At 43.3% G+C, this 13,806-nt stretch overlaps 1 protein-coding gene across 3 annotated transcripts in view; it reads left to right on the top strand.

Moving 5' to 3' along the window:
* Positions 1-13,806, top strand: part of LOC309481079 (protein NLRC3-like) — a 39,163-nt gene that overhangs the window by 4,702 nt on the left and 20,655 nt on the right. For 2 of the 3 annotated variants that reach the window (XM_082145839.1, XM_082145840.1), the window contains exons 4-7: positions 9,429-9,524; positions 9,721-11,448; positions 12,637-12,708; positions 13,571-13,744. In XM_082145839.1, coding sequence (XP_082001965.1) covers positions 9,429-9,524; positions 9,721-11,448; positions 12,637-12,708; positions 13,571-13,744 — 2,070 coding nt within the window. The remainder of the gene's footprint in view (positions 1-9,428; positions 9,525-9,720; positions 11,449-12,636; positions 12,709-13,570; positions 13,745-13,806) is intronic. The other variant, XM_082145841.1, reaches the window with a different exon arrangement.

The raw sequence follows: 13,806 nt of genomic DNA, 5'->3' as shown, positions 1-13,806 counted from the left end.
CAGTCGCCCGCTGTGACGTCAACGCTACTGCCCTGTATTACAGCACTGCCTGGTCCTGATGTCTCTGCAGCGTCACCTAGACCGCCACATTGGGCCTCACCTGCTCCTCACTCTGCGGATGCACACATGCCCGCTGCACTTGACCCAGGGCCACAAGCATTCTCACCGCCAGTCCCTGATATTGCACCATCGGCTCCTACTGCAGTTCCAGTACACTGTGTGTCATTACCGTCGAATGTGGCCTCTCAGCCTTCAGCAGTGTTCACCATCCCGACCTCCGCTGCGTACCCCATGAGCAGCAGCATGCAGCGTGTGACACAGCAACCTGTTACTGCCACACTACCTACCCTTCACTACAGGCTACAACAGACAGCAACAATGCCGGTGACAACACTTCCAGGTCCGTCACAGCTCCCTGTCTTCAGCCACCAAGCACCGGTGACGACACTTCATGCTCCTGGTTACGTTAAAGCATCTGTGCCTCTCCCCCCAACTGCCTACTCACCTCAACCGAGTCCAGAGCTCCTGCTCGCATCAGCTTATGGCATTCCACGACCCACGTTACCAGTTTTCGAGAGCGGTGCTGAGAGTGACTTTGCTTTGTTTAAGTTAGCATTGGACAATTTGTTGAGTAATCACCATCATATCAGTGAACAGTATAAATACCATGTTCTCTTAAGTCATTTGGAACTTCCTAGTGCCCATCAGCTCGCTAAATCCTTCATGTATCATCCCCAGCCTTACACTGCTGCTCTGCAGGCACTTCAAGACAAGTATGGACAACCGAGACAGCTTGTTCAGTCCGAGTTGGGTGCCATCCTAAGCACTCCACCTCTTAAGTTGGGTGACGCCAATGCCTTTGATTCATTTGCATTGTCAGTACAGTCTTTAGTGGGTATGCTGAGAACTCTAGAAGGCCAGAATGGTTACGAGCTTTTGTGTGGCTCGCATGTGGACCGTCTCTTGAGTAAACTGCCACCAGCCTATCGCGACAGTTTTGTCGAATACTGCCTAAGTCGGGGTATTCTCCAGACCGGCACCGACAAGACCTACACACTACCTGATTTCGCAGATTGGCTCCAGATCAAGTCCCAAGCGAAACGTATCTCTAGCAGAGCTGCGGCTATGTTCCAGAGTGAAACTCTGAAGCCCCCTGGTAGAGTTAGAGGAGCACCTCATCCAAGAGGGCAGCCAAGGCCAGTTCTCCTGACACGTGAGAGTGTAGCTAAGACTCCTGAGTCGACAGCCCCCAAGTCCAGCTCCAAGCCCAAGCCATACTGTCCCCATTGTGACAACAGGGATCACTACCTCAACTCTTGTGAGGCATTCAAGAAGTTGACTACCTCCCAGATTGTATCTTGGATTAAAGATAGTAAACGATGCTGGAGATGTGGACGGTCCCATGCTGTAGAGTCTTGCAACCTCAAACGTCCATGTAGAATCTGTAAAGAGCTACATCTTACAGTTCTTCACGATTCCATTAAAGATACCACCAGTGCTGTCCTCACCGTCAGCCTCCCATCGACCCGGGTTTACTTGGACAGGCCGAACCGTACACCCAGAATCATGCTGAAGGTCGTCAAGGTCCTCCTTCACAATGGACACCACACAATGGAGGCACATGCCGTTCTTGATGATGGGTCAGAGAGAACACTCGTGCTTTCCCCCGTTGTGGAACAGCTCAAGCTTACCTGTACCCCAGAGTTACTTCATTTACAGACTGTTCAGCAATCTCACACAGAACTCGAAGGTTCGTCCGTTTCTTTCGAGGTCTCAGCAGTCACCAAACCCATGCAGAGGTTCACTATCCCCAATGCCTTTACTGCAACCGGTTTGAGTCTTGCAGAACATAACTACCCAGTGGCTGCGCTCCAACGAGCTTATCGTCATCTGAGAGATCTTCCTCTTCCCCTTGTTGACAGAGTCAAACCACTACTCCTCATTGGTTCTGACATGCCACACCTCTTAATGCCGATACAGCCTGTATGCAGAGGACCAGACGGAGGTCCAATAGCCATCAGAACACAGCTGGGATGGTCTCTTCAGGGTCCCATGAGCCCCAAGCAGCCCTCACGGTGTTATCAGCAGTGCCTTCATATCACCACCACTCCGCTTCATGATGATCTGATTCGGCACGTCGAACGTCTCTGGCAGGTCGACACCTTCCCATACAATGAGAAGATGGTCATCAGGTCCAAGCAAGACAAAGACGCTCTCGCTATGCTCCAGAAAGCCACCACCACCGTGAACGTAGACGGCGTTCAACGTTATGCCACACCATTGCTCCGACGCATGCCTATGACCATGTTCCATACCGATAAGGATGTTGTCCTTCCTAGTCTTCGAAGTACCGAGCGCAGATTGGCAAGAGATCCTGAACTAGCAAAAGCCTACTGCACTGAAATCCGTAAGTTGGAATCTGCTGGATATGTAGCCAAGATAACCACAGAAGAAGCACACAATACCTCGGAATCCTGGTTCATTCCGCACCATATAGTACAACACAATGGCAAGAACAGGATCGTCTTTAACTGTTCATTCCAACATCAGGGTCAGTCCTTGAACAGTCAGCTGCTTCCTGGTCCGATGCTGGGACCCTCCTTGTTAGGTGTGCTCCTGAGGTTCCGACAACACACAGTGGCTGTGAGTGGGGACATAAAAGCTATGTTCCATCAGGTACGCTTGTTGCCCAGGGACAAGCCAGTGTTGCGGTTTCTCTGGAGGAACATGTGCAGAGACCAGGAGCCTGAGATATATGAATGGCAGGTGCTTCCGTTTGGAACTACATGCAGCCCGTGTTGCGCCATCTATGCCCTCCAGCGCAGTGCGCAAACCCACCAGAAAGACCAGGTCAGTCTGTTTAACATAGTTGAGAATTCCTTCTATGTTGATAACTGCCTGCATAGCACTTCGAACTCTGATGAAGCTAAGGAGGTAGTTGATGGACTTCGTCAACTACTGTCTGAGGGAGGCTTCGACCTAAGACAGTGGGCCTGCAATGTACCCTCTGTCATCGAACATCTTCCCGCAGAAGCCCGGTCTGCTAACAGTGAACTGTGGTTGACCAAAGCCAGTACAGACCTACAAGAACCCACTCTGGGCCTAAGGTGGGACTGTCTCAGTGACACTCTAGGCTATAATTTGCGATCGACCGAGTCCCTAGAACCCACCATGAGAAACGTGTACAAGACCTTGGCCAGCCAGTATGACCCGCTGGGGTATATCATCCCGTTTACCACCCGGGCCAAGGTTCTCATTCAAGACCTCTGGAAGCAGAATTTGGGCTGGGACGATCTAATAACACCTTTACAGTTAAGAGAGAAGTGGCTAACATGGATACGAGAGATTCCTAATCTGATTCAGCTGCAATTTCCTCGACCTTATGCCCCAGCCTGTGCTGATTACCCTAGTGCCATCCGAGAACTCCACGTATTTTGCGACGCGTCAGAAAGAGCATACGGCTCAGTGGCCTATTTGCGTACTACAGATGATCAAGGCCACATCCATGTCGCCTTTGTTCTGGCCAGATCCAGAGTGTCTCCCAGAAAATGCCTCTCCATGCCTCGTTTGGAACTGAGTGCAGCCCTGACTGGCGCACAGCTAGCCAAAGTGATTCAGACTGAGTTGTCTCTTAATCTCCATACAGTCAACCTCTGGTCTGACTCAACGACCGTGCTGAACTGGCTCACCTCTGAGTCCTGTCGCTACAAGGTATTCGTAGGGACCCGCATAGCAGAAATCCAGACCCTCACAGAGACGGCTGAATGGCGGTACATTGATTCAGCTCACAACCCTGCTGACCACATTACAAGAGGCCTGACACTGACCCAGATAGCAAGACCCCACCAGTGGAGTTCAGGACCAGACTTCCTCCTTCAACCTTCTGACCAGTGGTCATCTACACCCGTCACTAAGGTGGAATCGGAGATCAGTGAGTTGAGGAAAACTGCATTCATCGGCACTGTCAAAGTCTCCAATAATTTACTTGTGGACCCCAATCAATTCCACACATGGCAAGAGCTTGTTGAGGCCACTGTCAGGTCCCTACACGGGGCGGCTGCTGCAGACAGTGACTCTTCACTGCAAGCTGTTGACTATGTTGAAGCAGAGAAACTTATCCTGGCCCAAGTTCAACAGGACTCATTCCCATTAGAAGTCCAAGCGTTGAAGACTGGACAGCCGATTTCCGCTACCAGCCGTTTGGCATCCCTTGCACCAGAGTATGATAAGGACACAGGTCTCATCAGAGTAGGGGGACGGTTGCGTAGAGCGAGTGACCTCGACCTTGATGCCATTCACCCGATACTGTTGGATCCTGGTCATTCCACAACGAAGCTGTTAATTAAAGAGACTGACTGCAGACTCCTGCATCCTGGTTCTGAAAGGGTGCTAGCGGAATTGCGCCGCCAGTATTGGATACTCCGGGGCAGGGAAGCCGTCCGTAAGCATCAACGCAAATGCCAAGATTGTCAGTTCTGGCGAGCCAGGCCTGAAGTTCCCCAAATGGCCGATCTTCCATCCTGCAGGCTGCAACTGCACCAACCGCCATTCTATTCTACTGGGGTAGATTGTTTCGGCCCCCTTTCAGTCAAAGTTGGTCGTCGCCATGAAAAAAGATGGGGCATCCTTTATAAGTGCATGACAACCCGATGTGTGCACCTTGATCTGTTGGAGCACCTTGACACTGATGCATTCCTGCTCTCTCTGCGTCGCTTTATAGCAAGACGAGGTAAGCCCATGGAATTGCTCTGCGACAACGGTACCAACTTTGTGGGAGGAGACCGAGAACTACGTGACACTTTTGATATCATGGCACCCAAGCTTCAAGAGCTGCTTGCTCCCCAGAAGATCAGATTCCGCTACATTCCACCTAATGCTCCTCATTTCGGAGGAACTTGGGAGCGTGAAGTCAAATCTGTAAAGACTGCACTACGGGTCATTCTGCGAGAGCAAACGGTGCCAGAGCCAGTGCTGCAGACACTGTTAATGGAGGTTGAGGGTATTCTGAATGCCAAGCCTCTCGGCTACGTATCTTCCGATGTTGCAGACGTTGACCCAGTGACTCCAAACCTACTCCTTATGGGCCGTCGTGATGCCTCCCTACCTCAAGTCTTTTTCGACTCTACCAACCTGCTCGGAAGACGCAGATGGAGACACAGCCAGGTGTTGGCGGATCATTTCTGGACTGCCTTCATCCGCGATTACCTCCCAAGTTTACAGGATCGGCACAAGTGGAGGAAGGATGGCAAAGAGCTAACTGTGGGCCAAGTGGTTCTTATTGTTGATCCCCAACTTCCTCGTGCCCTCTGGCCTGTGGGCACAGTGACTGAGACGTTGGCTGGACCTGACGGGAAAGTTCGCACTGCTCGTGTCAGAGTTAATGAGAAATCCTACACTCGCCCAGTTATTAGGTTGATTCCACTTCCTCACTTCGAGGAAGAGCCTTAGACACTGTAGACAGACTTTCTTGGTGTTTACAATTATCCTGTCAGATAATTGGGGGCGGCTGTGTACAAAAGCCTGTCATAGAAATCAAAGTTGTTGGCCACACGGACTGATTATAGTGTGACACGCAGGAAGACGATTTGGTGAACGTTCATCTATACACGGTTCTCTATGCTCTGTATAATGCTTTATGCCTTGATACCATTAATACAGACATCATTGCCAAAGAATAACTGATCTAGATGACAACGCAAAGACTGTTCAATAAATCCATCTTTGTGAAGAATATGTTCTCCGACCCTTGATTCTCTGACCGGAATCCCGTCCATATTTGGCCGCCTCAATCAGCATATTATAAAGTTGTAGCACGCCTCCGCTACACGTATGATGTTGATGTTAGGGAAATAAGCGATTAGGGAATCGATTAGGGATGAGGGAAAATGCCCTTTATAAAGGTTAAAATATCACAAATATGCCGATTTATATATGTCAAAGCTGACTGAACAGTGATGAGAATATTTGTTCAGGATAAATTATATTTACAACACACACACAAAAACAACAATTTTTGTTTTCCTGGACAAACAAATGTTTTTACTCGGACAAGTGAATGACCGAACTAAGGACAATCAAATGAAAAGGCTTAATGTTGAGACCTGATTTATTTTTTTATTATTATTCATTTTATTATTATTCACATTTACAAGCGTAAATGTCGAGCCTGTAATACATATCAAAACATATTTTAAATATGATGTACTAATTTCATTATAGCACTCATCAGCCTGCAGCTTCCAAGACAATGTTTACTGTAAACAACACAGAGACAGGGCCGGCGCGTGCACTTCTGCCGCTCTAGGCGAAAAACATTTGTGCCGCCCCTAGGGCTGGTCCGAACAGGGCCGCGGGAAGTGGGGGTGCTGCAGCACCCCCTGTTTTCACAGAATTGTAAATGCAACGCATATGTTTGTTCATTAAAATGTATTAATTTTTAGCATTTAGTCATTTATTTGTAATAAACACTTTAAGTGGGCTATTTAATTTTTTTTATTTATATGTTAAATTATCTTTTTAAAACATAAGCGCAGAGTGTTACGTAATATTGTGTGTGTGTGTGTGTGTGTGTCGAAAGAATTTGTCCGCAGCTGCTCAAAAAAAAATAAAAAAAACCGTCAAAAACCCCACTGTCAGTGTTTTGTAAGGAACAGGCAAATGTGTCAAATATAGCAGGAGACATTTTAATTGTTTACTAATAAAACAGTTATTTTGTATGTCATTGTCGGCTAGACAGATGAAGTTGACGACTCGCGATCTTCGCAGCGCCAGAGAGAAATGCACATTTCATACGAATTACATAAGCAGCGCAGTCTGTTTTCTTTCGTTTTGAATTGTTCTGCTTAAAAGTAGACATTTCAAGCTATCTATATGTCTCAGGTCTGTGAGGCAATAGGCTACGGCCCACGGTGAGTTTCGGTTCATTTATGAGACGAGCTCCAGGTTCGCCAGCGCCTCCGTGTCCTGATTATCTATTTTATAATAGCTTATATATTCTTCTTATTTATTGAATCCAGACAATTGGTTGATGAAACATCGATTAAAATTAAGATACAATTAATACAAAACGAAATTAAATTTAAAGACAGGCTTTGTGCTTTCAGTTTGAGGTCTCTGTGAAAGTTTTAAAACATTCTTTTAGTGCCGCTTTAGAGAAATACATTTAAAAAAAAAAAAGCGACTTAGTCCAGTGCGACTTAGGCTATATATGTTTTTTTCTTCCTCGTGGCGCATTTTGTGACTGATATGCGACTCCGGAGCAATAAAATAAAAGGGACTCCGGAATAAAAGCAGAATCAATAAAGTCAAAAATGTGATGTGCAGTCAGGTTTGAGAGTGTGCGCGTTTTTTGAGGAGTTTTATAGTCTTGATATTGTTTCTTATTCAAAAGTGGTGACGCCCTATCCACGCTGCACTAGCAATATAAAACGCACACACACATGTCTGTTAAATTAAGCAATAGCCTACTTTAAGGTAGTCTATATTTTTCTGACTAACAAATTACTGACACAGTAAAGGGTAGATTTAAATTAAGAAAAACAAAATTTCAATAAAGAAAATCAAAATTTCAATAAAGAAAAAAACTAAATGTAAAATTTAAATAAAGAAAAAACGAAATTTAAATAAAGAAAAAAAACATTTAAATAAAGAAAAAACAAAATTTAAAATTTAAATAAAGAAAAAACGAAATTTAAATAAAGTAAAACGAAATTTAAATAAAGAAAAACGAAATTTACATAAAGAAAAACGAAATTAAGTTAAATTAAAATCGAGATTAATTTAGATTGATAATAATGGGTAAAAATGCTAATTGCCTATATTTTGTTTCTATTGTTATATTTTCCACAATGTCAAAGCAACGCAGCTTAACCCAAAACACAAGCTCAGGCATGCACTTCTGTCCATACAAACTCCGCTGTTCTGCGCTCTTGCAGGAACACTTTAGGCCAAGAGGAAGCAAATATATACATACCACCGGTATACTATGCGTAGGTGGATGTGATCGGGGATTTTGGCTGTGTAACATTTAAAGCCACTTAAATTAACGAAATGACTCAAATAAAGATTCATTCATTTTTATGAACAAGATCGAACAAGAGAGTCAGTAAAATTATCCGAACTTCCCATCACTCAGTCATGAGTCATGACTCGTGAGAGCAGGGGGCGGGGCGGCGCGGGGCGGCGCGGGGCGGCGCAGCGGCAGCTCAGCCAATCATATAGCCTATTTTGTGAATTGTTCATTCCCGATTGGCACACATTTTGCCGCCCTTACAAAAGTGCCGCTCTAGGCAATTGCCTAGTTCGCCTATATGGACGCGCCGGCCCTGCACAGAGACAGAACAAAATTCACACGTTTCGTTTAAAGACTTTTGTCTCCGATCACCTTCCATTCGGGCGTACGCGCTCAGAGAAAGTGCATCATGTCAGAACAGAACGCTAATGAAATGTTTACCCGGCAAAGCTCTAAAGCACGAGAAAATAATGAACTTTTGTGATTGCGAATAAGTGCAGAGTCCTGTGAGTGTAACTCTAGCGCTGCGTTAACATGTGATGTGAGTTTTACAGTATTGGGACTGAGCGCCAGAACTGCAGCTGATAGAATGTGATTCTACCATATTTCTTCAAAAGCAGATCGTGGAGACATTAAAGGGATAGTTCACTTTGAAATTAATTTTTGGTATGTTTTAGCTTACCTCAAGGGCATCCAAGATGTAGGTGTCTTTTTTTCCGCAGTAGTTTCAATTTTGATATTTTTAGGTCAAACCGTTCTTGTCTGTCAGTCATATAATGCAGGTCTATGGTCACTGTCTCAAAGAGCATGCACAGAGTCCAAATTAAAACAATTCCACATCGTCCAAATTAAAACAATTCCCCTGCTCTCGCGAGTGTAGGCTATTAATAGACAGGTAAGCAAATCATTTTTTTTAATTGTACAAGTAACGTAATAGTTACAGTAAAGATGATTTTAATAGATATGAATTACATCACATGCCTGTAATAATATAGCATAACATTTCACGTTCCTTGCAGTTCATTAATTATGATGACATAAAATAATACGATTAGACATACAGGTAATACAAAAACGAATAAATTACCTCATCCGTGATCATGATTCATTAATTCCATTTTAGATACATCGCTAGATGGTGAAAACGCATTAAAAACGGCATCTCCCATCGTCACCTCCTTCATAGTGTCATCAAGCTTCGCCTTTGTTATTGTTGGAAACTGCGCCCTCTTGTGGTCAAAAATATTTACATAGTGGACCTTTAATGATCATCATTGTGCTCTTGTGTAAAGCTCTATGTGTTGTATTGTTAATACATTCACACACTGTAAAAGCTGTTGGTCTGTTACTCAGTTAATGACACAATTACATCAATATCAGTGTGTCTGATTCTTTACCCTCTTCATTCTGATTTAAGGTCAACTCTTCCATCCAGACCAGTTCAAAACAAAACTGTGTTCAAGCCTGTGATTCAACCACAAGACTTTAATGAAAGCATGTTTCCTGGTTTCAGGTAAAATTCAGGACTTTGTTGTTGTTGTTGTTTAATTTTAGGTGCTGCAATTCACATCACACATCACTCACACACATGATTAATGATTTACACATTTCAGAAACCTAATGATGTTCTGTGTCCCATAAATAGTGTTGTAATTTATGGCTATTTACTTCTCTGACTTGTGTAATAATGTGGTATTTTAATCTTACAGCCATGACTCTAATCCTGCTGAAGTCCTCAACACATTGAGATCAAATCTGAGACAGAAGTTTGAGTGTTTGTATGAGGGAATATCAAAGCAGGGAAACCCAACACTCCTGAATGAGATCTACACAGAGCTCTACATCACAGAGAGTGGAAGTGGAGAGATCAATAATGAGCATGAGGTGAGACAGATCGAGACACAGTCCAGGAGAGCAGAAACAGAGGACACACCGATCAAATGCAGTGACATCTTTAGACCTTTACCTGGACAAGACAAACCCATCAGAACTGTGCTGACAAAGGGAGTCGCTGGCATTGGGAAAACAGTCTCTGTGCAGAAGCTCATCCTGGACTGGGCTGAAGGGAAAGAGAATCAGGACGTCCAGCTCATATTTCCACTCGCTTTCAGAGAGCTCAACTTGATGAAGGACAAAACACTCAGTCTTTCAGGTCTTCTTCATCTCTTTTTCCCCAAAACTAAAGAAATGGACATATCCAGTGATGAGTATAAAGTGTTGTTCATCTTTGATGGTCTGGATGAGTGTCGTCTGTCTCTGAACTTTAAGAGCGATGTGAGGTTGTGTGATATATCTGAATCAGCCTCAGTGGACGAGCTGCTGAAGAACCTCATTGTGGGGAATCTGCTTCCCTCGTCTCTCATCTGGATCACCTCCAGACCAGCAGCAGCGGATCTCGTCCCCTCTGAGTGTGTCCATCGAGTGACAGAGGTACGAGGCTTCAGTGACACACAGAAGCAGGAATACTTCAGGAAGAGAATCAGTGATCAGAGTCTGGCCCACAGGATCATCTCACACCTGAAGTCCTCAAGGAGCCTCTTTATTATGTGCCACATCCCAGTGTTCTGCTGGATCTCAGCCACTGTTCTAGAGGAGATGTTGAGTGAAGCAGAGAGAGGAGAGATTCCCAAGACTCTCACTCAGATGTACACACACTTCCTGCTCATTCAGACCAACATCAAACATGAGAAGGACTATGAGAAGAAAGTGAAAGATGAAGACATGATTGTCAAACTGGGGAAACTGGCTTATCTGCAGCTTGTGAAAGGCAACCTGATCTTCTATGAGGAAGACCTGAGCGAGTGTGGCATTGATGAGGCAGAAGCATCAGTTTACTCAGGATTGTGCACTCAGATCTTCAGAGAGGAGTTGGGCTTGTGTCAGGGGAAAGTCTTCAGCTTTGTTCATCTGAGCATTCAGGAACATCTAGCAGCTCTATATGTGCATCTCTCCTTTATCAACAATAACATCAATGTGTTTGACCAGATTACCAAACCAACTAATGGAGGCAGAGTTTCCCTATCGGATCTCCATCAGAGAGCTGTGGATGAGGCTTTACACAGTAAAAATGGGCATCTGGACCTTTTCCTTCGTTTCCTTCTGGGTCTGTCAGTGAAGTCTAACCAGAGTCTCTTACAAGAACTGAAGACACAGACAGCAAACAGCTCTCACAACAATAAGAGAACAGCTGACTATATTAAAGAAAAGATCAGTGAGAATCCCTCTCCAGATAAATACATCAATCTGTTTCACTGTCTGAATGAACTGGGTGATCTTTCTCTAGTGAACGAAGCTGAACCTCATACGAGCTCTAGAGGATTACGTGCTGTGAAACTCTCCTCGTCTCAGTGGTCAGCTTTAGTGTTTGTGTTGTTGTCCTCAGAGGAGACACTGGAGAGGTTTGACCTGAACAGATTAATTGGAGGCAGAACTGATCAGTAAGTAACACTGAGTGCAATCATTACAGTCTAAAACATTATGAACAAAGAGAAACTCAGAGATCAGAGGTGTTTAAATCACGGGGCACAGACTGATTTCTGGGATATTGTAGATCATTTGCGTGTGTTCCTCAAACCGTGGCTGTGTCCTAGTAAGACTGCATATCTCGACTGCCACGTCATCAAGCGCCTCTGAAGGCCGTCTCAGTTTGAAGGATGTTTTGTGAAGACAGACTTCATTTTGTGTCTTTAATTCAGCTCATTTTGAAGGATGCATCAAGTATATCCTTCGTGTTCTTCAATCTCCCACAATCCTTTGCACACATTCTAATTAATGTAAAAGAACTGATGGAAAACGAGTCGGCACTGAGTTTATCTGAGTTCATTATGAAATGTAAGACACAGATAATGTATTCGGAGATGAAGGCATACATGTTATCTTTTGTTTCTGTGTAAATGAATCACTGAACACTAAACTGACAATAATGTAAGACACTGGGAGACACAGACGGCTGCCATTCACTGTATTGCATTCATAAAAAAGCCAGTTAATATAAAGATATTTAATAGGAAGTATTTTTCCTAAATGAAGTTTTAATATTATTATTATACAAGAGAAGTATTAAGAAAATAAATTAGATTAATGTCTCATCATCATTTTTCTTTATCACCAGTTGCTGGCAAAATGATGGACAATGATTCACATTTTGTGCGCATCATTTCCTGTGACAATAAAACTAAGTAAATTATTAAATGAACAAGTATGTAAATAAACAAGTATCAAGCAAACAAACTCGTGTGCTTAATTTCTACGAATAATTTGCTGATGCAGGTACAAAAATACTTTTTTCTTGCCCCCCCGCCCAACTCGGGAGTTAAATGTCTCCATGGTGATAACCATAGCAACGGACAGGACAAACAAACCTGATGTGTCATAATAGTGTTGTAGTGTAAATGCAGACTAATAGCCCTGCCACAGCAACACTAACGAGAAGAAGAAAACACTAATCAGTGACGGCTGAATACGAGGCTTCTACAGTTATAGATATAAAACCACTTTCATTAAAACAATTATTTGAGGGTATTTAGGAAGGTATAATGTATTATTTACTTATGATATGAATTATTATTATTATTATTAGCATTAATAATTAACTTTAACTCTAAATAATTTTTATTTTCAATTAGTGTCACACAGAACACAGGAGATGAAGTTCTCCAGAAGCTGATGCCTGTGGTTACAGCAACTAGATCCGCTCTGTAAGTAACACTGAGAACAAGCATCACTGTTAAAACATTATAACAGTTCTTACTTAAACATTATAAATTAATGGTTTAACAAAAAATATGAGTCACACTTCAGCTCTTACCTATCTGACCTGATTTGTGATCTACTTAACCATTCTTTATGATATATGTGTGAGAAATTTATATTCAAATATATGTAATGTATGCATATAAACATTTATATTTAATGTATTCAATGTATTCCATTTGATCAGTTTCATATAATCTTTCTCCCTCACATAGAGACATAATCTCTTACAATAACAGTTAAATTTACTGATATATTGAATTCATTGTTTAAAAAAAGAGATATTGCACAAATTAATCACAATCACACACAGAAACACACACACACACACACACACACACACACACACACACACACACACGTTCCTTAAAATGTTTACAAATACATTAAGCTCACTCACACACACACACACACACACACACACACACACACACACACACACACACACACACACACACACACACACACACACACACACACACACACACGTTCCTTAAAATGTTTACAAATACATTAAGCTCACTCACACACACACACACACACACACACACACACACACACACACACACACACACACACACACACACACACACACGTTGGGTTTACATGTTTTATGGGGACTTTCCATAGAAATGATTTTTATACTCTACAAACTCTATAATCAATCCCCTAATCCTAACTGATGAATTTTCACAATGTGAACTAATGAGTATTTGTATATATTTCATATTGACAGGATTATGTTATTTTTTAAGTGTCATGTTTATCTCTGGATATAGGCTTAATGTGTGTCATTGTTCTCTACAGGTTGTATAGGTGTGGTGTGACAGATGAAGGTTGTGTTGCTCTGGCTTCAGCTCTGAGATCAAACCCCTCACACCTGAGAGATCTGGATCTGTATGATAATAATCTAGGAGACTCAGGAGTGAAGCTGTTCTCTGCTGTACTGGCGAATCCTCACTGTAAACTGGAGATACTGAGGTAAGATCATACGTTACTCTCACATGAAACTGTCACTAATGGCGTTTCCATTACAGATTTGC

Source organism: Leuciscus leuciscus, assembly GCF_965113295.1.
Source record: "Leuciscus leuciscus genome assembly, chromosome: 18".
In the NCBI taxonomy this organism is placed as follows: domain Eukaryota; kingdom Metazoa; phylum Chordata; class Actinopteri; order Cypriniformes; family Leuciscidae; genus Leuciscus; species Leuciscus leuciscus.
Note: the sequence above shows the minus strand (reverse complement) of the source record. Positions and strands in the feature narration are given on the sequence as shown.